The sequence below is a fragment of the Cololabis saira genome, chromosome 6, assembly GCF_033807715.1.
Source record: "Cololabis saira isolate AMF1-May2022 chromosome 6, fColSai1.1, whole genome shotgun sequence".
Classification (NCBI taxonomy): Eukaryota; Metazoa; Chordata; class Actinopteri; order Beloniformes; family Belonidae; genus Cololabis; species Cololabis saira.
This window is the reverse complement of record NC_084592.1, coordinates 19,599,554-19,623,267: the sequence shown is the minus strand read 5'-3', so window position 1 is coordinate 19,623,267 and position 23,714 is coordinate 19,599,554. Positions and strand designations below refer to the sequence as shown.

The following is a 23,714-nucleotide window of genomic DNA, read 5'->3' as shown; positions in this document are numbered from 1 at the left end:
CTGCTTTGTGAAACGGACCCCTGGTACATGATCGACACATGCAGGAAAGCCTTATTTCATTTTTCCCAACATTGGCGACAGGCAAGGTGCATTTCCACCCAGTGAACTAGAGGAAAAAATAATGGATCAACAGATTGGAAAAAACACAAGACTGAACTGAATTATCTCCATAAAACCTGTCTTCTTCATATAATTCACTAAGTGCCTGTCTGTCATATATATATATATATATATATATATATATATATAAATATGTATTTATCTCCAATCATTTGGTTCTGCCCAGCATTTGACTTGTACCCACCTGTTTCTATATTTGATAAGATTGTCTGGCAGTGTCATTCATGTCCCAGTTTTCTTGCCATACTGAGACAGCAGATTGTTGATTGAAAACACCTGAGGGAGCTTGAATACAAAGGGCGTATAAAAACAGGATGCTGAGCTTTGATGCAGCATGAGCAGCATTTTATTTAGTTTATTTATTTGTTTGAATATTGGTTCATTGGTTACTGTCAGGGCACTGCTTCAGAATGGGTAATGGTTTGTCTTGTGTCTCTTGGTGATTACTTGTAATTTGTTTATGTACAGAGGCTTTTATCTGTTTAAATTGCTCTTTGGTTGTTTTTTTTTTATCTGATGGCCACTAAAGCAGTTTCATTTCCTGTCTTCACAGCAAAGAAAGTGTTGATCGTGTACGCTCATCAGAGCTCTGCTTCATTCAGTGCTGCAGCTAAAGATGTGGCTGTGGAGGTCTTGACTGCTCAGGGCTGCACAGTAGAGGTATCAGATCTGTATGCCATGAATTTTAAAGCCACTGCTACTGCAGAGGACATCAAAGGTAGAGGACAAACCCACAACTGGACTAAAAAGGTCTCCTAAGCTTACAATCAGGCCCTAATGAACTCATCCACTGTTTCAGGAGATGTGAAGAATGCTGAAAACTTCCGTTATCTGGAGGAGACCAGACTGGCATTTGAGGAAGGGAAGCTGTCAGATGACATCACTAAGGAGCAATCGAAACTGACGGAGGCAGACCTTGTTATCTTCCAGGTAATCTGGGTGTCAGTCGTGTCTACCCAATGAAGTAAACCCCTGTGCTGTACTAACTAGAACTTCTCTCTCCAGTTCCCCATGTACTGGTTCAGTGTTCCTGCAATCATGAAGGGCTGGATTGATCGTGTGCTCACAAGCGGCTTTGCTTTTTCTAAAGAGAAGCGCTACAGCCAGGGAGTGTTCAAGGTAAGCCTTGAACTGGGGTTTAAACTAGCTTTGGTATTTTTGTGCTGAACTCTATTTCTTGCAGGACAAGAAGGCCATGTTGTCCTTCACCACTGGGTCTCTTGAATCCATGTTCAGCTCAACTGGGATTAATGGAGACATGAACGTCACACTCTGGCCACTACAGGTACAAATGTGGAATGTTCTGGACTTCTCGTAGATCATCACATGACTAAACCTGCATGTTAATTTCTGTACAGAATGGGATCCTGCACTACTGTGGCTTCCAGGTTGTGGCCCCTCAGGTCTTCTGGGCTCCTTCTTGTGCTACTCCTGAAGCCCGCAGCTGCATGCTGGAGGGCTGGCGCACACGGCTGCAAGGTCTCCTGGAGGAGAAGCCTCTGTCCTTCATTTCCTTGGACTGCTTTGATGACAAGGCTTTCCAGCTGAAGCCTGATGTGCACAAGGAGCATGACGGGAAGGAGTTTGGGCTGACAGTGGGCATCCACCTGGGCAAACCACTCCCACCCCACAGCCAGATGAAAGCAGGGTGCTGACATTGTGATTTAATAAAAGATGGTTTGTTCTAACTTCAGCAAAGTTTTTTGTTTTTGGTGAACCTTGGTGCCTACTTAACCCATGTGTCCATCTCTCTGAAGTAACTCCAATCAAAGTTTCTAATGGCTGCCAGAGTTTCAACATAGTCCCACATGACACTTCTGACTTGGTTACCCAAGAATCTGAAATATTTTGAATTACCAGGTTGAATATATCTTGATTCTTAAAAGCACTGTTGGACATTTTGAATTAATCGTGTAATTTTGGCGCACTTTATGCCATTTCTTTGGCCGTTAATGCGGCCCGTAACGTGCACCCAGGTGTGTTATACGTCAAAATGTGCGTCTCGATCCTGCAACGATGCGCATTATTTTTCTCAGTCAAAACCATTACCGTGGTGACGATAGATGCCAAAAAGCACGCCCCGCCCCTTCGTCTGATTGGTCGATATTTGATTGTCCCTCTTTTCTGCCATAACTTTTGATGGTATGACATACAGAGTCGTGGGTGGTGTCATCGGACTCGGTTTTGAGTCTTTCACCATATTGGTGGAAATTGCACACGTGAAGGTCCGTTCATCACTGCTTGCAGGTTTAATTCATTTTGGTAATCTAAAAAAAAACTAAAAATATTAAACAAAATTCACCCTCAGAGTTGTCATGGATGTTCAATCAATTGAGACCAAAATGGTTCTTTAAAGAAGGCTGTCAATTTGTCTATTTCTGCTCTTAACTTGAACATATTAACACAAGAGTTAAAGGAGATTGACCTCTTTTGGAGCCAGCCTCTAGTGGTCAGTCAAAGAACTGCAACAAATGTAATTTTCGCATAAAAACCCAACCTGGAATTTAGACAGTAAGTGGTTGGATTCAAAGAGTTTTTATTAGATAAGGATACATTGAATGAACTGACATAATCGGGACAAACCATGGCCTCGTTTGTCATGGGTCATGTGATTTCCTTGTAGGGGACACAAATGTTCAATCAATGCTTCACCTGGGGTCCGTTTCACAAAGTAGGTTTAGTGAGTCTGTTAACCCTGAAATGAGGGAAACTGAGTTTTCCGTTTCACAAAGGGAGGTAACTCAAACCAGAGAAAGAGAGGTAACTCTAGCCTGTTTCACAAAGAGAGGTAACTTAAGCTCTCGGTCAGTTACCGTAGTAACAGACGCTCTGAATCTAACCTGGTCGGGACCAGGTTTATTTCAATGAACCTGGAGTTTCTCTGTGTCTCCGCCTCTTTCAGAGCCACACGCACATTTGATTTCCTCATTCATTCAGTCAGAAGGCGAGTTTTGACGAAGTTCTGCCGTCTGGCATTAAAAACAGAGTCAGAATATATATTAGAAGTCCATTGTCACGAACACGGCATGTCCTTTTGATGAAGACCCAATTGATGAAGGTGCAGCATTAATGCGCAGAGAATTAAATATTCGTCGGGAGATGGTTATCAGACCGCGTAATACATGTATATTACATAGTCTCATTACAGGCAAAGCAATATATGTTCATCCTTTATTTGTTATAATTTTGATGATTGAATTGTTTAATGATTTCATGATATATTCAAATTTTTTGAGATTTTTTATTTGGGGTTTTCATAAACTGTGAGCCATAATCATCAAAATTATAACAAATAAAGGCTTGAAATATCTCACTTTGCATGTAGTGGGAAATAATATTTGTGTCACCTTAAGTTGAATTTACTACGAATGAAGTTTTGCAATATATTCAAATTTTCCGACCTCCACCTGTATATTATTACATAAATAAATAAGAGCATAATATGTGTCTGTATTGGTTCAATACGGAACGCAACTTTTAATTCCCAATTACGGAACAATTCCGTATTTAAGGGACGGGTGGCAAGCCTAGTTTATGATAAACCTGTCCAAGCCATCAAGGAGTTCCACAGGATTGCAGGTGAATGATGTAGAGATCTGTTACATTAATTTTATATTATATTCTGTGCTGCGGTGTTACTCTTTTTTCGAAAAACATGTTCAAATTCGGCGTATGCGCGCATTAAAATCTCTAATTCCATTCGGGTAAAAAAGGACACGGCGTGAAGTATGTGGATCTTCAGACGCAAACTAATGTTTCCTCAAAGGGATTTTGTAAATTGAAATGTTAAATGAAGTTTAAAAAAAAAAGAAAAAGTATGTGGATCTTTTGTTGTCGCCGGTTGCCATGGTGAATCGTTGTATCAGGCTCCATTAAACTGAAACTACTTAGGGCCCGATTTACTAAAGGTTTGCGTGTGTTAAAACGTGTGCAAACTTGACAGCACCCGCAAACTAAAGTGCCAGCTGATCTACTAACAGCGTGCAAAGAGGATTGCGTCTCTGAAATGCGCTAAATTGCACACGCAATTCAGTTAGTACTTTTGCCCTGATGAATAATCAATATGGGGCGTAACCGCCAGAGAGCGCTAAATACTGGGAGGGGAAGATGCAAATTGCTCCATTTACCACGCGCAATGAGATTTACCAAGCCTGAAAGTTTTTGCGCGTATTGTGATTGCGTCTGTATTTAATACGTTCGAAAGGAAGGTGCTAATCTGCTGCTGCTGTTATTGTGGCAAGGAGGCGACATCCAAAATCAAAGAATACGCAGAGAGAGAGTCTTTATTCTGCTGCATGCTATTTTAAAAATGGTTGCACAAGTTTTATTAAAGGCCACTTTTTCTTTAGTTCTCCGCCTTATATCTTGCCACCTTCTTTTAATGTGCCCCCCTCCACTCGCCCACAAGCAGGCCAAGCCTTTCTGCCAAACTTTGTATTTTATTGATTATTTATCTTATTGAACGTGAAATCATCCTTCGTAAATTACATTTAATTAAAACCCGTGCTTATTAATCACAAAACACAGGTTAAACATCATGACCAAATCCGCTCCGACCCGCTGTGTCAGGATCAGCGCAGACAGACTGCAGCTTCGCCTGAATTATGGTTCCGCGTTAAATCGACGGCCATATGATGGTCCCGTCTGTCACACATTTACTGTCAGTGTTTGCTATATAATATATAATATTTGCAATATACTGTGGACATCTGAATAAAAACTTAACTCATAAATAGATTGAATCAAAGCGCTCTCCAGCTCTGTGTCTGATTGTCTTTTTCTCCTCAGATCATGCCGAGCACCGCAGGGTCACGTAAACCCGACCAATTCAATATTAAAATCAAATTCGGTCCTGTGGCCCGTTTTTCTATTTCGTATTTTTGATCTGTGCCTAAAATTGAAATATGAAAAACCAGACGTTTTTCCGTTTTTTGTGTTACCAACTGCATTTATTCTATCGCAGGTTTTCTCCTATATTGCGTTTCTTTTGGTAATGTTTAAATTTCTTTGCTGTAGTTCATGAATGTGTTTATTTGCCTCTTCCACTAATATCTCTAACTCCAACTCGTCAAATTTCATTTTGCGCTTGTGACTTGTGACTGTGCATTCCATCCAGACTCTCCATGGCGCAGAGTTTGCACTCGCAAACCTTAAGACACGCAACACCTCATTTAAATACTGCTGTTTGCACCTGTTATCAATTGCGCACGCAATCTTAGTTGATCACCCGCAAACCACACGCAAACAGCACGCGCAAACCTTTTCAGTGCACACGCAATTTAGTACTCTTTATTTAGGATCTTAGTAAATCGGGCCCTTAGAGTTGAGTGAATTAACTCAAATCCGCTGCTCTGGAACCGAAAACTCAGAGTTTCCGATCTCAGAGTAGATCAACTAAGAGTTCAGGATTAGACTCAGAATTGTTGAACCTGCTTTGTGAAACGGACCCCTGGTACATGATGATCGACACATGCAGGAAGGCCTTATTTCATTTTTCCCAACATTGGCGACAGGCAAGGTGCATTTCCACCCACTGAACTAGAGGTGGAAAATAATGGATCAACAGATTGGAAAAAACACAAGAAACTGAATTATCTCCATAAAACCTGTTTTCTTCATATAATTCACTAAGTGCCTGTCTGTCATTGCCCTCTCATTCCAGTAATTCATGACACTCAGACTCAACGTGATTGCAATATATATATATATATATATATATATATATATATATATATATATATATAATTTTTTTTTATATATATGTACTTATCTCCAATCTTTTGGTTCTGCCCAGCATTTGACTTGTATCCACCTGTTTCTATATTTGATAAGATTGTCTGGCAGTGTCATTCATGTCCCAGTTTTCTTGCAATACTGAGACAGCAGATTGTTGATTGAAAACACCTGAGGGAGCTTGAATACAAAGGGCGTATAAAAACAGGATGCTGAGCTTTGGTCCAGCATGAGCAGTATTTTATTTATGGTAACCAGCTGTTTGAATAGTTCATTGGTTACTGTCAGGGCACTGCTTCAGAATGGGTAATGGTTTGTCTTGTGTCTCTTGGTGATTACTTGTAATTTGTTTATGTACAGAGACTCATCTGTTTAAATTGCTCTTTGGTTGTTTTTTTTTATCTGATGGCCACTAAAGCAGTTTCATTTCCTGTCTTCACAGCAAAGAAAGTGTTGATCGTGTACGCTCATCAGAGCTCTGCTTCATTCAGTGCTGCAGCTAAAGATGCGGCTGTGGAGGTCTTGACTGCTCAGGGCTGCACAGTAGAGGTATCTGATCTGTATGCCATGAATTTTAAAGCCACTGCTACTGCAGAGGACATCAAAGGTAGAGGACAAACCCACAAATGGACTAAAAAGGTCTCCTAAGCTTACAATCAGGCCCTAACGAACCATCCACTGTTTCAGGAGATGTGAAGAATGCTGAAAACTTCCGTTATCTGGAGGAGACCAGACTGGCATTTGAGGAAGGGAAGCTGTCAGATGACATCACTAAGGAGCAATCGAAACTGACTGAGGCAGACCTTGTTATCTTCCAGGTAATCTGGGTGTCAGTTGTGTCTACCCAATGAAGTAAACCCCTGTGTTGTACTAACTAGAACTTCTCTGTCCAGTTCCCCATGTACTGGTTCAGTGTTCCTGCAATCATGAAGGGTTGGATTGATCGTGTGCTCACAAGCGGCTTTGCTTTTTCTAAAGAGAAGCGCTACAGCCAGGGAGTGTTCAAGGTAAGGGTTGAACTGGGGTTTAAACTAGCTTTGGTATTTTTGTGCTGAACTCTATTTCTTGCAGGACAAGAAGGCCATGTTGTCCTTCACCACTGGGTCTCTTGAAGCCATGTTCAGCTCAACTGGGATTAATGGAGACATGAACGTCACACTCTGGCCACTACAGGTACAAATGGGGAATGTTCTGGACTTCTCGTAGACCATCACATGACTAAACCTGCATGTTAATTTCTGTGCAGAATGGGATCCTGCACTACTGTGGCTTCCAGGTTGTGGCCCCTCAGGTCTTCTGGGCTCCTTCTTGTGCTACTCCTGAAGCCCGCAGCTGCATGCTGGAGAGCTGGCGCACACGGCTGCAGGGTCTCCTGGAGGAGAAGCCTCTGTCCTTCATTTCCTTGGACTGCTTTGATGACAAGGCTTTCCAGCTGAAGCCTGATGTGCACAAGGAGCATGACGGCAAGGAGTTTGGGCTGACGGTGGGCATCCACCTGGGCAAACCACTCCCACCCCACAGCCAGATGAAAGCAGGGTGCTGACATTGTGATTTAATAAAAGATGGTTTGTTCTAACTTCAGCAATGGTTTGAATTTTTTTTTGGTGAACCTTGGTGCCTACTTATGTTGCCATCTCCCTGAAGTAACTCTTCCAATCAAAGTTTCTAATGGCTGCCAGAGTTTCAACATAGTCCCACACGAAACTTCTGACTCGGTTACCCAGGAATCTGAAATATTTTGAATTACCAGTGTTGTGCCACACAGGTAGCTAAGTTGGTCAGTTATCGAAGGCTATTAATAATTGGTAATTAATAAAGTCGACTATTTGTCAAAATGATAACAATTCTCGTATGGGGCACCACCCCAGGGCCTTAATCCAGGGAAAAATGATAACTTAACAGCAGAAAATCAGTCTCAGATGATTAAGGTTTAAGTATAGTATAATTGAAGGGTGAGATTCGAGCACTGGCTCTGCTCAAACAATCAGAATGTGACCAAATTGCATGAAACAGAAACCACTCATTAAAAATCAATTTATTTACATATAGGTGTCCAAAGATGGTAACGTAACACCCCAAATAAGTCCTGATGGCACACTACATTATAAAACCATTAAGAAAAACGATCAATAAAAATGAAATGGAACTTAAATGCATGGAATGAAAAAGAAATCAAAGCGATGATGATGGCGTATGCAGTAATCTCAGTTCGGAACACAGATTTAGCTCTGAAACACTCCAATTTACTGATAACAAGGGATCACGACTTCACACTCAGTTCTGAACCGCTCGTAGTCCTACTGATCACCGGGGCTCACGACCTCACGTCTCCTCGGGATCCGGATCGGGTGCCTGCGGGCTTTGTCGACTGGGGTCGCGGTCCTGCTGGGGGGTTTCCCAGTCAGTCTCTCACGTTCCGTCCCTTCCCCTGAAACGGATTAGACAGCGGTGGGGCCGCCTCGTGCCGGGCCGTGCTTCCGGACCAACGGAGGCTCTCACGCATTCCTAGGCGCAGCGGGGGACCGGTCATTCCTTGCCATGCTTCCCTGCTCTCCGGTCGCCGACGCGCGGCCGTCCAGGCCCCGGGAAAGCTCACAACCGGGCGAGACGCCGGCCGTCCGTCCAGGAAACCGTTCCGATTCCTGCGCGATCAGCAGACGGGGGCTCGGAGCGGGGAAGGGGGCTTCAGTCGGAGCATTCAGTCGCAGCCGTGTCCCAATCTGATGGCCGGGAGCGTGTGGGCGTCGTGAGCTCGGATCTGAAAAACTTAAAGAGGACAGAGTTTAGTGGGAGCCGGAGCCTCCCGGAGACCGCCGCTTCAATGGCCGGACCCCGCGGGCCCGGTCCGATGCGGGCCTCCTGCCTCCCCACAGCCCGGGGGGGAGAGAACGATGGGATCTTGGCCCGGAGCCAAAAGATCCAGCTGTTCACCGATGGAAGTTGGAGAGAAGAGAGCGAACAAGGAGCAGCTGCAGGGTTTTGATCCTATGCGCGCTGCGGTGACGTCATTGGTGCCTCGTTTGCGATTGGATGCGCGCCGCTTGTAGGCGCCGCCGCCCCCCCCACGCATGGCATGCTGGGGGTTGTAGTTCATGGCAAGGTGGCCATTTTAGGAGGCACATTACAGCCGATTTTCGGCTGAGCAGTCTCAAAGTTGAATATACACATTCACAAAATGTTCATACATTTATAAGTCCAGAGTTCACATGAGCATATGGGCGAGGCCCAACACCAGGTTGAATATATCTCTTGATTCTTAAAAGCACCGTAATCCACTGTCAGTCATTTTGACCATTTTCTCAGGTTGAGACCAAAATAAGTCCTATAAATGCATTTCTAATTGGATGCACCCTGACTAAACAGGGTTTATTCTCATTTGACTTGCACATTTGGGATTATATTACATGGTGGCACATTTAAAAAAAAATGTATATTGTGTAGCTGCACCCTGGGAGTTGACTTGGAGGGGCAACCCTTATGGTTAACTAAACACCATCTTGTAGACAAACTTGCCTTCCAGCCCTGCTTAATAGTGCAATAAGAGTGAATACGTTATATCGCAGAAACCCTATTTTAAAATTCTGAGGGTTTGGCACCAAGTCTTAGGTACAGTTAAGGGCCCCAAAATGTAATCAGGCCTTTAGGCCTGGGCTTGAGGACATTACATTCATGACATGGCAGGGAAATGGCATTTGCTCTGTATAGTTATATTTTTATATATATGAATGGACAGATGGCATATTTCCAGCAATTAGTGGTGCAAACTTAACCTTCAAAATTCACACTTCTAGATTTTTACAGCTGCAACATTTTATTGAAGCCTCTGTCCCACATTATGAAGCAACTCTTCAGCATTCAGTCATTTACAGCTTTGAGTTTGAAACATTTACTAGAGGTGCTTTACTCGCCATTACAGTGTTTTGTTAAAAATAGTCCATCTGATAATTATAGAAAGCAATAGCAAGAATTGGGGGTGGACATTTCTGGTGACGTTTAGCAGAAATGCTTTTAGGATACACATTTCAATTATTGCAAGACATAATTTGATCCTATTCAAGGTGGTGTATAAGCTGCAATTTCCCTGCACAAAACAAAAAAATATGTACAAGGGTTTTTCCTTATATATATCTGTGGTAAGTGCTCTAAGGACCATGGGACTTTAGCTCATCTTTTTTTTTCAGTGTCAAAAATTACAGCTCTTTTCGTATCACTTGTTTGATTTTCCAGCAGGGTCAATTGGTAGGGAGTTCCCACGCACCCCTGTCACAGTGTTGTTTGTGGTGACTGAAGCAGGTTGTGCAATGGACAAGAAAGAGGCACAGGTTGTGTAATGGACACAGTAGTGGCCCAAAAGGTGATATTGCTCTGGTGGAACCTTGGGGTCATGCCCGAAACCGAACAGGATGTCGGCCATTTTGAATTAATCGTGTAATTTTGGCGAAATTTATGCCATTCCTTCGGCAGTTAATTCAGCCCGAACCGTAACGTGTCCCCAAGTGTGTTATACATCAAAATGTGCGTCTTCATCCTGCGACTACGCGCATTACTTTTCTCTTTCAAAAGTGGTACTGTGGCGACGCTAGACGCCAAAAGGCGCGCCCCCCCTTCATCTGATTGGTTCATATTTGATAGTTCCTCCAAAAAGTCACCAAATTTTGAACGCAAGCCAGGCCTGGTGATAAATGTGATATTTAATGGTTTGCATTAATGGGACGTGGCCTAACGGCTCAACAGCGCCCCCTAGAAAACTCTGTGATTCAAACCCCACAATACGGTTTGACGTACATGCACGAAAATCGGTACACACCTGTATCATGTCGCAACGTAAAGAAAAGTCTCTTGACGCCATGGCCGAAACCGAACAGGAAGTAGGACATTTTGAATTAATCGTGTAATTTTGGCGATATTTATGCCATTTCTTTCGCCGTTAATGCGGCCCAAAACAGTAACGTGCACCCAGGTGTGTTATACATCAAAATGTGCGTCTCGATCCTGCAACGACGTGCATTACTTTTCTCAGTCAAAACCGTTACCGTGGCGACGATAGATGCCAAAAAGCGCCCCTTCATCTGATTGGTCGATATGTGATAGTTTGTATTTTCTGCTATATCTTTTGAATGGTTTTACATAAAGTTTCATGGGTGGTGTCATCGGACTCAGTATTGAGTACTTGACCTTCATTGGCCTTAATTAGCCCCGCCCCTTCTTCTGATTGGTCGATATTTGATTGTCCCTATTTTCTGCCATAACTTTTGAATGGTATGACATACAGAGTCGTAGGTGGTGTCATCGGACTCGATTTTGGGTTCTTGACCATATTGGTGGAAATTGCACACGTGAGGGCCCGTTCATCGCTGCTTGCAAATTTAATTCATTTTGGTAATCTAAAAAAAAACTATAAAATTATTGAAAACAGAAACAAAATTCACCCTCCTCAGAGTTGTCATGGATGTAAAATTAATCAATTGAGACCAAAATGGTTCTATAAGCAAGGCTGTCAATATGTCGATTTCTGCTCTTAACTTGAACATATTAACACGGGAGTTAAAGGAGATTGACCTCTTTTGGAGCCAGCCTCTAGTGGTCAGTCAAAGAACTGCAACAAATGTAATTTTCGCATAAAAACCCAACCTGGAATTTAGACAGTAAGTGGTTGGATTCAAAGAGTTTTTATTAGATAAGGATACACTGAATGAACTAATGACATAATCGGGACAAACCATGGCCTCGTTTGTCATAGGTCATGTGATTTCCTCATAGGGGACACAAGTCTTCAATCAATGCTTCACCTGGTACGTGCTCGACACATGCAGAAAAGCCTTATTTCATTTTTCCCAACATTGGCGAAAGGCAAGGTGCATTTCCACCCACTGAACTAGAGGTGGAAAATAGGGGATAAAACATAAGAAACTGAATTCTCTCCATAAAACATGTTTTCTTCATATAATTCACTAAGTGCCTGTCTGTCATTGCCCTCTCATTCCAGTAATTCATGACACTCAGACTTAAGGTAATTATATATATATATATATATATATATATATATATATATATATATATATATATATATATATATATATATATATATATATATATATATATATATATATCGCCAATCTTTTGGTTCTGCCCAGCATTTGACTTGTACCCACCTGTTTCTATATTTGATAAGATTGTCTGGCAGTGTCATTCATGTCCCAGTTTTCTTGCCATACTGAGACAGCAGATTGTTGATTGAAAACACCTGAGGGAGCTTGAATACAAAGGGCGTATAAAAACAGGATGCTGAGCTTTGATCCAGCATGAGCAGCATTTTATTTAGTGTAACCAGCTGTTTGAATAGTTCATTGGTTACTGTCAGGGCACTGCATCAGAATGGGTAATGGTTTGTCTTGTGTCTCTTGGTGATTACTTGTAATTTGTTTATGTACAGAGACTTTTATCTGTTTAAATTGCTCTTTGGTTGTTTTTTTTTATCTGATGACCACTAAAGCAGTTTAATTTCCTGTCTTCACAGCAAAGAAAGTGTTGATCGTGTACGCTCATCAGAGCTCTGCTTCATTCAGTGCTGCAGCTAAAGATGCGGCTGTGGAGGTCTTGACTGCTCAGGGCTGCACAGTAGAGGTATCAGATCTGTATGCCATGAATTTTAAAGCCACTGCTACTGCAGAGGACATCAAAGGTAGAGGACAAACCCACAACTGGACTAAAAAAGTCTCTTAAGCTTACAATCAGGCCCTAATAAACCATCCACTGTTTCAGGAGATGTGAAGAATGCTGAAAACTTCCGTTATCTGGAGGAGACCAGACTGGCATTTGAGGAAGGGAAGCTGTCAGATGACATCACTAAGGAGCAATCGAAACTGACTGAGGCAGACCTTGTTATCTTCCAGGTAATCTGGGTGTCAGTCATGTCTACCCAATGAAGTAAACCCCTGTGCTTTACTAACTAGAACTTCTCTCTCCAGTTCCCCATGTACTGGTTCAGTGTTCCTGCAATCATGAAGGGCTGGATTGATCGTGTGCTCACAAGCGGCTTTGCTTTTTCTAAAGAGAAGCGTTACAGCCAGGGAGTGTTCAAGGTAAGGGTTGAACTGGGGTTTAAACTAGCTTTGGTATTTTTGTGCTGAACTCTATTCCTTGCAGGACAAGAAGGCCATGTTGTCCTTCACCACTGGGTCTCTTGAATCCATGTTCAGCTCAACTGGGATTAATGGAGACATGAACGTCACACTCTGGCCACTACAGGTACAAATGTGGAATGTTCTGGACTTCTCGTAGATCATCACATGACTAAACCTGCATGTTAATTTCTGTGCAGAATGGGATCCTGCACTACTGTGGCTTCCAGGTTGTGGCCCCTCAGGTCTTCTGGGCTCCTTCTTGTGCTACTCCTGAAGCCCGCAGCTGCATGCTGGAGGGCTGGCGCACACGGCTGCAAGGTCTCCTGGAGGAGAAGCCTCTGTCCTTCATTTCCTTGGACTGCTTTGATGACAAGGCTTTCCAGCTGAAGCCTGATGTACACAAGGAGCATGACGGCAAGGAGTTTGGGCTGACGGTGGGTATCCACCTGGGCAAACCACTCCCACCCCACAGCCAGATGAAAGCAGGGTGCTGAAACTGTAATTTAATAAAATATAGTTTGTTCTAACTTCAGCAATGGTTTTTTTTTTCTTTTTTCTTTTTTCCCGTGTGTGTGAACCTTGGTGCCTACTTAACCCATGTTGCCATCTCCCTGAAGTAACTTTCAATCAAAGTTTCTAATGGCTGCCAGAGTTTCAACATAGTCCCACACGACACTTCTGACTCGGTTACCCAGGAATCTGAAATATTTTGAATTACCAGGTTGAATATATATCTCTTGATTCTTAAAAGGACTGTTGGACATTTTGAATTAATCGTGTAATTTTGGCGCAATTTATGCCATTTCTTTGGCCGTTAATGCAGCCCGAACCGTAACGTGCACCCAGGTGTGTTATACATCAAAATGTGCGTCTCGATCCTGCAACGATGCGCATTATTTTTCTCAGTCAAAACCATTACCGTGGTGACGATAGATGCCAAAAAGCACGCCCCGCCCCTTCTTCTGATTGGTCTGTGTGATAGTTCCTTTTTCTGCCATAACTTTTGAATGGTATGACATACAGAGTCGTGGGTGGTGTCATCGGACTTGGATTTGAGTCCTTCACCAAATTGGTGGAAATTGCACACGTGAGGGTCCGTTCATCGCTGCTTGCAGCTTTAATTCATTTTGGTAATCTAAATAAACAAAATTCCCCCTCAGAGTTGTCCATGGATGTAAAATCAATTGAGACCAAAATGGTTCTTTAAACGAGGCTGTCAATATGTCGATTTCAGCTATTAACTTGAACATATTAACACGGGAGTTAAAGGAGATTGACTTCTTTTGGAGCCAGCCTCTAGTGGTCAGTCAAAGAACTGCAACAAATGTAATTTTCACGTAAAACCCCAACCTGGAATTTAGACAGTAAGTGGTTGGATTCAAAGAGTTTTTATTAGATAAGGATACATTGAATGAACTGACATAATCGGGACAAACCATGGCCTCGTTTGTCATAGGTCATGTGATGTCCTTGTAGGGGACACAAATGTTCAATCAATGCTTCATCTGAGGTCCCTTTCACAAAGTAGGTTTAGTGAAAACTCTGAGTCTGATAACCCTGAAATGAGGGAAACTGAGTTTTCCGTTTCACAAAGGGAGGTAACTCAAACCAGAGAAAGAGAGGTAAGCCTGTTTCACAAAGAGAGGTAACTTAAGCTCTCGGTCAGTTACCGTAGTAACAGACGCTCTGAATCTAACCTGGTCGGGACCAGGTTTATCTCAATGAACCTCGAGTTTCTCTGTGTCTCCGCCTCTTTCAGATCCACACGCACATTTCATTTCCTCATTCATTCAGTCAGCAGGCGAGTTTTGACGAAGTTCTGCCGTCTGTCATTAAAAACAGAGTCAGAATATATATTAGAAGTCCATTGTCACGAACACGGCATGTCTTTTTGATGAAGACCCAATTGATGAAGGTGCAGCATTAATGCACAGAGAATTAAATATTCGTCGGGAGATGGTTATCAGACCACGTAATACATGTATATTACATAGTCTCATTACAGGCAAAGCAATATATGTTCATCCTTTATTTGTTATAATTTTGATGATTGAATTGTTTAATGATTTCATAATATATTCAAATTTTTTGAGATTTTTTATTTGGGGTTTTCATAAACTGTGAGCCATAATCATCAAAATTATAACAAATAAAGGCTTGAAATATCTCACTTTGCATGTAGTGGGAAATAATATTTGTTTCACCTTAAGTTGAATTTACTACGAATGAAGTTTTGCAATATATTCAAATTTTCCGACCTCCACCTATTACATAAATAAATAAGAGCATAATATGTGTCTGTATTGGTTCAATACGGAACGCAACTTTTAATTCCCAATTACGGAACAATTCCGTATTTCAAGGGACGGGTGGCAAGCCTAGTTTATGATAAACCTGTCCAAGCCATCAAGGGGTTCCACAGGATTGCAGGTGAATGATGTGGAGATCTGTTAAATTAATTTTATATTATATTCTGTGCTGCGGTGTTACTCTTTTTTCGAAAAACATGTTCAAATTCGCTGTATGCGCGCATTAAAATCTCTAATTCCATTCGGGTGAAAAAGGACACGGCGTGAAGTATGTGGATCTTCAGATGCAAACTAACGTTTCCTCAAAGGGATTTTGTAAATTGAAATGTTAAATAAAGTTAAAAAAAAAAAGAAAAAGTATGTGGATCTTTTGTTGTCGCCGGTTGCCATGGTGAATCGTTGTATCAGGGCTCCTTTAAACTGAAACTACTTAGAGTTGAGTGAATTAACTCAAATCCGCTGTTCTGGAACCGAAAACTCAGAGTTTCCGATCTCAGAGTAGATCAACTAAGAGTTCAGGATTAGACTCAGAATGTTGAACCTGCTTTGTGAAACGGACCCCTGGTACATGATCGACACATGCAGGAAAGCCTTATTTCATTTTTCCCAACATTGGCGACAGGCAAGGTGCATTTCCACCCACTGAACTAGAGGTGGAAAATAATGGATCAACAGATTGGAAAAAACACAAGAAACTGAATTATCTCCATAAAACCTGTTTTCTTCATATAATTCACTAAGTGCCTGTCTGTCATTGCCCTCTCATTCCAGTAATTCATGACACTCAGACTCAACGTGATTGCAATATATATATATATATATATATATATATATATATATATATATATATATATATATATATATATATATATATATATATAATATATATATTTATATATATATATATATATATTTTTTTTTTTATTTATTTATTTTTTTTTAATATATGTATATATCTCCAATCTTTTGGTTCGGCCCAGCATTTGACTTGTACCCACCTGTTTCTATATTTGATAAGATTGCCTGGCAGTATCATTCATGTCCCAGTTTTCTTGCCATACTGAGACAGCAGATTGTTGATTGAAAACACCTGAGGGAGCTTGAATACAAAGGGCGTATAAAAACAGGATGCTGAGCTTTGATCCAGCATGAGCAGCATTTTATTTAGTGTAACCAGCTGTTTGAATAGTTCATTGGTTACTGTCAGGGCACTGCTTCAGAATGGGTAATGGTTTGTCTTGTGTCTATTGGTGATTACTTGTAATTTGTTTATGTACAGAGACTTTTATCTGTTTAAATTGCTCTTTGGTTGTTTTTTTTTTATCTGATGACCACTAAAGCAGTTTCATTTCCTGTCTTCACAGCAAAGAAAGTGTTGATCGTGTACGCTCATCAGAGCTCTGCTTCATTCAGTGCTGCAGCTAAAGATGTGGCTGTGGAGGTCTTGACTGCTCAGGGCTGCACAGTAGAGGTATCAGATCTGTATGCCATGAATTTTAAAGCCACTGCTACTGCAGAGGACATCAAAGGTAGAGGACAAACCCACAAATGGACTAAAAAGGTCTATTAAGCTTACAATCAGGCCCTAATGAACCATCCACTGTTTCAGGAGATGTGAAGAATGCTGAAAACTTCAGTTATCTGGAGGAGACCAGACTGGCATTTGAGGAAGGGAAGCTGTCAGATGACATCACTAAGGAGCAATCGAAACTGACGGAGGCAGACCTTGTTATCTTCCAGGTAATCTGGGTGTCAGTCGTGTCTACCCAATGAAGTAAACCCCTGTGTTGTACTAACTAGAACTTCTCTCTCCAGTTCCCCATGTACTGGTTCAGTGTTCCTGCAATCATGAAGGGCTGGATTGATCGTGTGCTCACAAGCGGCTTTGCTTTTTCTAAAGAGAAGCGCTACAGCCAGGGAGTGTTCAAGGTAAGGGTTGAACTGGGGTTTAAACTAGCTTTTGGTATTTTTGTGCTGAACTCTATTCCTTGCAGGACAAGAAGGCCATGTTGTCCTTCACCACTGGGTCTCTTGAATCCATGTTCAGCTCAACTGGGATTAATGGAGACATGAACGTCACACTCTGGCCACTACAGGTACAAATGTGGAATGTTCTGGACTTCTCGTAGATCATCACATGACTAAACCTGCATATTAATTTCTGTGCAGAATGGGATCCTGCACTACTGTGGCTTCCAGGTTGTGGCCCCTCAGGTCTTCTGGGCTCCTTCTTGTGCTACTCCTGAAGCCCGCAGCTGCATGCTGGAGGGCTGGCGCACACGGCTGCAGGTTCTCCTGGAGGAGAAACCTCTGTCCTTCATTTCCTTGGACTGCTTTGATGACAAGGCTTTCCAGCTGAAGCCTGATGTGCACAAGGAGCATGACGGCAAGGAGTTTGGGCTGACGGTGGGCATCCACCTGGGCAAACCACTCCCACAGCCAGATGAAAGCAGGGTGCTGAAGTTGTAATTTAATAAAATATGGTTTGTTCTAACTTCAGCAATGGTTTGAAGTTTTTTTTTTTTTTTTTTTTTTTTTTTTTTGGTAAACCTTTTCATCTCTCTGAAGTAACTCTTCCAATCAAAGTTTCTAATGGCTGCCAGAGTTTCAACATAGTCCCACACGACACGTCTGACTCGGTTACCCAGGAATCTGAAATATTTTGAATTACCAGGTTGAATATATCTTGATTCTTAAAAGCACCATAATCCACTGTCAGTCAGGTTAAGACCAAAATAAGTCCTATAAATGCATTTCTAATTGGATGCACTCTGACTAAACAGGGTTTATTCTCATTTGACTTGCAAGTTTGGGACTATATTACATGGCGGCACATTTAAAAAAAAAAAAAAAATGTATATTGTGTAGTTTCACCCTGGAAGTTGACTTGGAGGGGCAACCCTTATGGTTAACTAAACACCATCTTGTAGGCAAACTTGCCTTCCAACCCTGCTTAATAGTCCAAAACAGAAGTTATATTGTAGAAACCTTATTTTAAAATTCTATGAGGGTCTGGCACCAAGTCTTGGGTACAGTTAAGGGCCCCAAAATGTAATCATGCCTTTAGGCCTGGGCTTGAGGACATTACATTCATGACATGGCAGGGAAATGGCATTTGCTCTGTACAAAGTTATACTTTTATATCTGAATGGACAGATGGCATCTTTCCAGCAATTAGGGGTGCCAACTTAATCTTCAAAATTCACTTCTATAGATTTTTACAGCTGCAACATTTTATTGAAGCCTCAGTCCCACATTATGAAGCAACTCTTCAGCATTCAGTCATTTACAGCTTTGTTAAAACATTCACTAGAGGTGCTTTACTCACCATTAGTGTTCTGTTAAAAATAGTCCTGATAATTATAGAAAGCAATGGCAAGAAGAATTGGGGGTGGACATTTCTGGTGACGTTTAGCAGAAATGCTTTAAGGATACACAATATTTCAATTATTGCGAGACATAATTTGATCCAATTCAAGGTGGTGTATAGGCTGCAATTTCCCCGCAGAAAACAAAAAATGTACAAGGGTTTTTCCTTATATCTGTGGTAAGTGCTCTAAGGACCATGGGACTTTCGCTCATCTTTTTTTTTTTTTTCAGTGTCAATGACAGCTCTTTTCGTATCACTTGTTTGATTTTCCAGCAGGATCAATTGGTAGGGAGTTCCCATGCACCCCCGTCAGTGTTTGTGGTGACTGAAGCAGGTTGCGCAATGGACAAGAAAGAGGCCCAGGTCATGGAATGGACCACAGTAGTGGCCCAAAAGGTGATTGCTCTGGTGGAACTCAGTTAAACCATCTTCCTTTGAAATATGGTTGAAAGAATTAAAAATGTATTTTAAGCACGCACTTCGAAACACCACCTGTTGTCTTCTAAAGCCCTCCCTTTTGTGTGTATATATTAGGTTGTTTTGTTGTTATAAATGTATTTTTAGGGCCCGAGCACTACAGTGCGAAGGCCCTATTGTATCTGTAGGAATTTTTTTTTTCTTGTTTTTTTTAATTTTTGCGACGAAATGAGGGCCTTTTTGCCCCCCTAAACGTGCCCCAAAAGTCACCAAATTTTGCACGCAAGCCAGGCCTGGCGAAAAATGTGATATTTAATGGTTTGCATTAATGGGCATGGCCTAATGGCTCAACAGCACCCCCTAGAAAACTTTGTGATTCAAACCCCACAATACGTTTTGACGTACATGCACGAAAATCGGTACACACCTGTATCATGTCGCAACTTAAAGAAAAGTCTCTTGGCGCCATGGCCGAAACCGAACAGGAAGTCGAACATTTTGAATTAATCGTGTGATTTTTGCGCAATTTATGCCATTTCTTTGGCCGTTAATGCGGCCCAAAACAGTAACGTGCACCCAGGTGTGTTATACATCAAAATGTGCGTCTCGATCCTGCAATGATGTGCATTATTTTTCTCAGTCAAAACCGTTACTGTGGCGATGATAGATGCCAAAAAGCACGCCCCGCCCCTTCTTCTGATTGATCGATATGTGATAGTTCCTATTTTCTGCTATATCTTTTGAATGGTTTTACATAAAGTGTCATGGGTGGTGTCATCAGACTCGGTATTGAGTACTTGACATTCATTGGCCTTAATTAGCCCCACCCCTTCTTCTGATTGGTCGATATTTGATTGTCCCTATTTTCTGCCATAACTTTTGAATGGTATGATATACAGAGTCGTAGGTGGTGTCATCGGACTCGGTTTTGAGTCCTTCACCATATTGGTGGAAATTGCACACGTGAGGGCACGTTCATCGCTGCTTGCAGCTTTAATTCATTTTGGTAATCTAAAAAAAAAACTATAAAAATATTGAAAACAGAAACAAAATTCACCCTCCTCAGAGTTGTCATGGATGTAAAATCAATCAATTGAGACCAAAATGGTTCTTTAAACAAGGCTGTCAATATGTCGATTTCTGCTGTTAACTTGAACATATTAACACGGGAGTTAAAGGAGCATGAGGCTACTTTTAAGAAATGAGACTCATTAGCGCCACCCTTCGCCACGACGGCCGTCGGGGGTACTGCAGACAACAGCGAAGCCGGCACGGGAGGATGGGGAGAACGCGCATGCAGCGTCATTTGACGTCACATCCGCAGGACAGCCCGGGAAATTACGGTCACAGGCAAGTTCAAGGCAACGGAGAGATACGCTAGAGGGCTCATTCGTTTTGGTTTGGAACGCTTCATCTGACATTACTACTATAAAACTTAAAACGTATACGAATTTTTTTCATAAATCCTGCCTCAATCCTGCCTCAATCTCCTTTAAAGGAGATTGACCTCTTTTGGAGCCAGCCTCTAGTGGTCAGTCAAAGAACTGCAACACATGTAATTTTCGCATAAAAACCCAACCCAACCAATTTAGACAGTAAGTGGTTGGATTCAAAGAGTTTTTATTAGATAAAGATACATTGAATGAACTAATGACATAATCGGGACAAACCATGGCCTCGTTTGTCATAGGTCATGTGATTTTCACCTGGTTCGTGCTCGACAAGTGCAGGAAAGCCTTATTTCATTTGTCCCAACATTGGCGACAGGCAAGGTGCATTTCCACCCACTGAACTAGAGGTGGAAAATAGTGGATCAACAGATTGGAAAAAACATAAGAAACTGAATTATCTCCATAAAACCTGTTTTCTTCATATAATTGATTAAGTGCCTGTCTGTCATTGCCCTCTCATTCCAGTAATTCATGATACTCAGACTCAAGGTGATTGCAATATATATAATATATATACTGTATATATATATTTATCTCCAATCTTTTGGTTCTGCCCAGCATTTGACTTGTACCCACCTGTTTCTATATTTGATAAGATTGTCTGGCAGTGTCATTCATGTCCCAGTTTTCTTGCCATACTGAGACAGCAGATTGTTGATTGAAAACACCTGAGGGAGCTTGAACACAAAGGGCGTATAAAAACAGGATGCTGGGGCTTTGATCCAGCATGAGCAGTATTTTATTTAGTGTAACCAGCTGTTTGAATAGTTCATTGGTTACTGTCAGGGCACTGCTTCAGAATGGGTAATGGTTTGTCTTGTGTCTCTTGGTGATTACTTGTAATTTGTTTATGTACAGAGACTCATCTGTTTAAATTGGTCTTTGGTTGTTATCTTTTTATCTGATGGCCACTAAAGCAGTTTCATTTCCTGTCTTCACAGCAAAGAAAGTGTTGATCGTGTACGCTCATCAGAGCTCTGCTTCATTCAGTGCTGCAGCTAAAGATGCGGCTGTGGAGGTCTTGACTGCTCAGGGCTGCACAGTAGAGGTATCTGATCTGTATGCCATGAATTTTAAAGCCACTGCTACTGCAGAGGACATCAAAGGTAGAGGACAAACCCACAGCTGGACTAAAAAGGTCTTACAATCAGGCCCTAATGAACCCATCCACTGTTTCAGGAGATGTGAAGAATGCTGAAAACTTCCGTTATCTGGAGGAGACCAGACTGGCATTTGAGGAAGGGAAGCTGTCAGATGACATCACTAAGGAGCAATCGAAACTGACTGAGGCAGACCTTGTTATCTTCCAGGTAATCTGGGTGTCAGTCGTGTCTACCCAATGAAGCAAACCCCTGTGCTTTACTAACTAGAACTTCTCTTTCCAGTTCCCCATGTACTGGTTCAGTGTTCCTGCAATCATGAAGGGCTGGATTGATCGTGTGCTCACAAGCGGCTTTGCTTTTTCTAAAGAGAAGCGCTACAGCCAGGGAGTGTTCAAGGTAAGGGTTGAACTGGGGTTTAAACTAGCTTTGGTATTTTTGTGCTGAACTCTATTTCTTGCAGGACAAGAAGGCCATGTTGTCCTTCACCACTGGGTCTCTTGAATCCATGTTCAGCTCAACTGGGATTAATGGAGACATGAACGTCACACTCTGGCCACTACAGGTACAAATGGGGAATGTTCTGGACTTCTCGTAGATCATCACATGACTAAACCTGCATGTTAATTTCTGTGCAGAATGGGATCCTGCACTACTGTGGCTTCCAGGTTGTGGCCCCTCAGGTCTTCTGGGCTCCTTCTTGTGCTACTCCTGAAGCCCGCAGCTGCATGCTGGAGGGCTGGCGCACACGGCTGCAAGGTCTCCTGGAGGAGAAGCCTCTTTCCTTCATTGCCTTGGACTGCTTTGATGACAAGGCTTTCCAGCTGAAGCCTGATGTACACAAGGAGCATGACAGCAAGGAGTTTGGGTTGACGGTGGGCATCCACCTGGGCAAACCACTCCCACCCCACAGCCAGATGAAAGCAGGGTGCTGAAGTTGTAATTTAATAAAATATGGTTTGTTCTGACTTCAGCAATGGTTTGAAGTTTTTTTTTTTTTGGTGAACCTTGTTGCCTACCTAACCCATGTATCCATCTCTCTGAAGTAACTCTTCCAATCAAAGTTTCTAATGGCTGCCAGAGTTTCAACATAGTCCCTCATGACACTTCTGACTTGGTTACCCAGGAATCTGAAATATTTTGAATTACCAGGTTGAATATATCTCTTGATTCTTAAAAGCACCGTGATCCACTGTCAGTCATTTTGACCATTTTCTCAGGTTGAGACCAAAATAAGTCCTATAAATGAATTTCTAATTGGATGCACCCTGAGTAAACGGGGTTTATTCTCATTTGGGATTATATTACATGGCGGCACATTTAAAAACATTTTATATTGTGTAGGTGCACACTTGGAGGGGCAACCCTTATGGTTAACTAAACACCATCTTGTAGGCAAACTTGCCTTCCAGCAATGCTTAATGAATTAATCGTGTAATTTTGGACCATTTTTGCAGTTTCTTCGCCCGAACCATAACGTGCACCCAGGTGTGTTATACATCAAAATGTGCGTCTCGATAATGCGCATTACTTTTCTCAGTCAAAAGCGTTACCGTGGCGACGATAGATGCCAAAAAGTGCGCCCCCCCCCCCTTCATCTAATCCCATATCCATATTGGATAGTTCCTACTTTCTGCCATAACTTTTGAATGGTTTGACAGACTCGTGGGTGGTGTCATCGGACTCGGTTTTGAGTCCTTGACCATAATTGGCCTGAATTATCCCTGCCCCTTCTGATTGATATTTGATAGTCCCTATTTTCTGGCATAACTTTTGAATGATTTGACATAAAGAGTCGTGGGTGGTGTCATCGGACTCGGTTTTGACTCGTTCACCTTAATTGGTGCAAATTAGCCCCTTCTTCTGATTGGTCAATATGTGATAGTCCCTATTTTCTGCAATAACCTTTGAATTGTTTGACATAAACTCGTGGATGGTGTCATCAGACATGGTTTTGAGTCCTTGACCATATTGGTGGAAATTGCACGCTTGTAATCATGATTGATTACTCTGAGACTCCATGAGTGTTGAGAGTTCATCAGAGCAACAGCTTGGGGGAAGAAACTGGCCGTTTTCGAATTCAGACACTA

General features: G+C 42.0%; 4 protein-coding genes and 1 pseudogene across 4 annotated transcripts; all 5 read left to right on the top strand.

The window, feature by feature from the left end:
* The first annotated feature begins 530 nt into the window (after positions 1-530).
* Positions 531-1,775, top strand: LOC133445586 (ribosyldihydronicotinamide dehydrogenase [quinone]-like). The gene is made up of 6 exons (XM_061722909.1): positions 531-534; positions 674-838; positions 920-1,050; positions 1,126-1,239; positions 1,304-1,405; positions 1,479-1,775. The coding sequence occupies exons 1-6, from the start codon at positions 531-533 to the stop codon at positions 1,773-1,775; spliced, it is 813 nt and encodes a 270-aa protein (XP_061578893.1).
* A 4,380-nt stretch (positions 1,776-6,155) lies between these two features.
* On the top strand, positions 6,156-7,396 carry LOC133445585 (ribosyldihydronicotinamide dehydrogenase [quinone]-like). The gene is made up of 6 exons (XM_061722908.1): positions 6,156-6,159; positions 6,296-6,460; positions 6,541-6,671; positions 6,747-6,860; positions 6,925-7,026; positions 7,100-7,396. Exons 1-6 carry the CDS (start codon positions 6,156-6,158, stop codon positions 7,394-7,396), a joined length of 813 nt encoding a protein of 270 aa, XP_061578892.1.
* A 4,832-nt stretch (positions 7,397-12,228) lies between these two features.
* LOC133445584 (ribosyldihydronicotinamide dehydrogenase [quinone]-like) lies at positions 12,229-13,471 on the top strand. The gene is made up of 6 exons (XM_061722907.1): positions 12,229-12,232; positions 12,371-12,535; positions 12,616-12,746; positions 12,822-12,935; positions 13,000-13,101; positions 13,175-13,471. The coding sequence occupies exons 1-6, from the start codon at positions 12,229-12,231 to the stop codon at positions 13,469-13,471; spliced, it is 813 nt and encodes a 270-aa protein (XP_061578891.1).
* Positions 13,472-16,507: 3,036 nt separating this feature from the next.
* Positions 16,508-17,747, top strand: LOC133445583 (ribosyldihydronicotinamide dehydrogenase [quinone]-like; annotated as a pseudogene).
* Positions 17,748-18,998: 1,251 nt separating this feature from the next.
* On the top strand, positions 18,999-22,559 carry LOC133445582 (ribosyldihydronicotinamide dehydrogenase [quinone]-like). The gene is made up of 6 exons (XM_061722906.1): positions 18,999-19,074; positions 21,466-21,630; positions 21,704-21,834; positions 21,910-22,023; positions 22,088-22,189; positions 22,263-22,559. Exons 1-6 carry the CDS (start codon positions 18,999-19,001, stop codon positions 22,557-22,559), a joined length of 885 nt encoding a protein of 294 aa, XP_061578890.1.
* Positions 22,560-23,714: the final 1,155 nt, after the last annotated feature.

What these genes read in the sequence shown, in the direction of transcription:
- LOC133445582 (XM_061722906.1), top strand. Translation starts at nt 18,999, where the DNA reads ATGGACAAGAAAGAGGCCCAGGTCATGGAATGGACCACAGTAGTGGCC. An exon ending in CAGACCTTGTTATCTTCCAG is followed by an intron (nt 21,835 to 21,909) that starts GTAATCTGGGTG and finishes TTCTCTTTCCAG; the next exon opens with TTCCCCATGTACTGGTTCAG. An exon ending in TCACACTCTGGCCACTACAG is followed by an intron (nt 22,190 to 22,262) that starts GTACAAATGGGG and finishes ATTTCTGTGCAG; the next exon opens with AATGGGATCCTGCACTACTG.
- LOC133445586 (XM_061722909.1), top strand. An exon ending in CAGACCTTGTTATCTTCCAG is followed by an intron (nt 1,051 to 1,125) that starts GTAATCTGGGTG and finishes TTCTCTCTCCAG; the next exon opens with TTCCCCATGTACTGGTTCAG. An exon ending in ACAGCCAGGGAGTGTTCAAG is followed by an intron (nt 1,240 to 1,303) that starts GTAAGCCTTGAA and finishes TATTTCTTGCAG; the next exon opens with GACAAGAAGGCCATGTTGTC.
- LOC133445584 (XM_061722907.1), top strand. An exon ending in CAGACCTTGTTATCTTCCAG is followed by an intron (nt 12,747 to 12,821) that starts GTAATCTGGGTG and finishes TTCTCTCTCCAG; the next exon opens with TTCCCCATGTACTGGTTCAG. An exon ending in ACAGCCAGGGAGTGTTCAAG is followed by an intron (nt 12,936 to 12,999) that starts GTAAGGGTTGAA and finishes TATTCCTTGCAG; the next exon opens with GACAAGAAGGCCATGTTGTC.
- LOC133445585 (XM_061722908.1), top strand. An exon ending in CAGACCTTGTTATCTTCCAG is followed by an intron (nt 6,672 to 6,746) that starts GTAATCTGGGTG and finishes TTCTCTGTCCAG; the next exon opens with TTCCCCATGTACTGGTTCAG. An exon ending in ACAGCCAGGGAGTGTTCAAG is followed by an intron (nt 6,861 to 6,924) that starts GTAAGGGTTGAA and finishes TATTTCTTGCAG; the next exon opens with GACAAGAAGGCCATGTTGTC.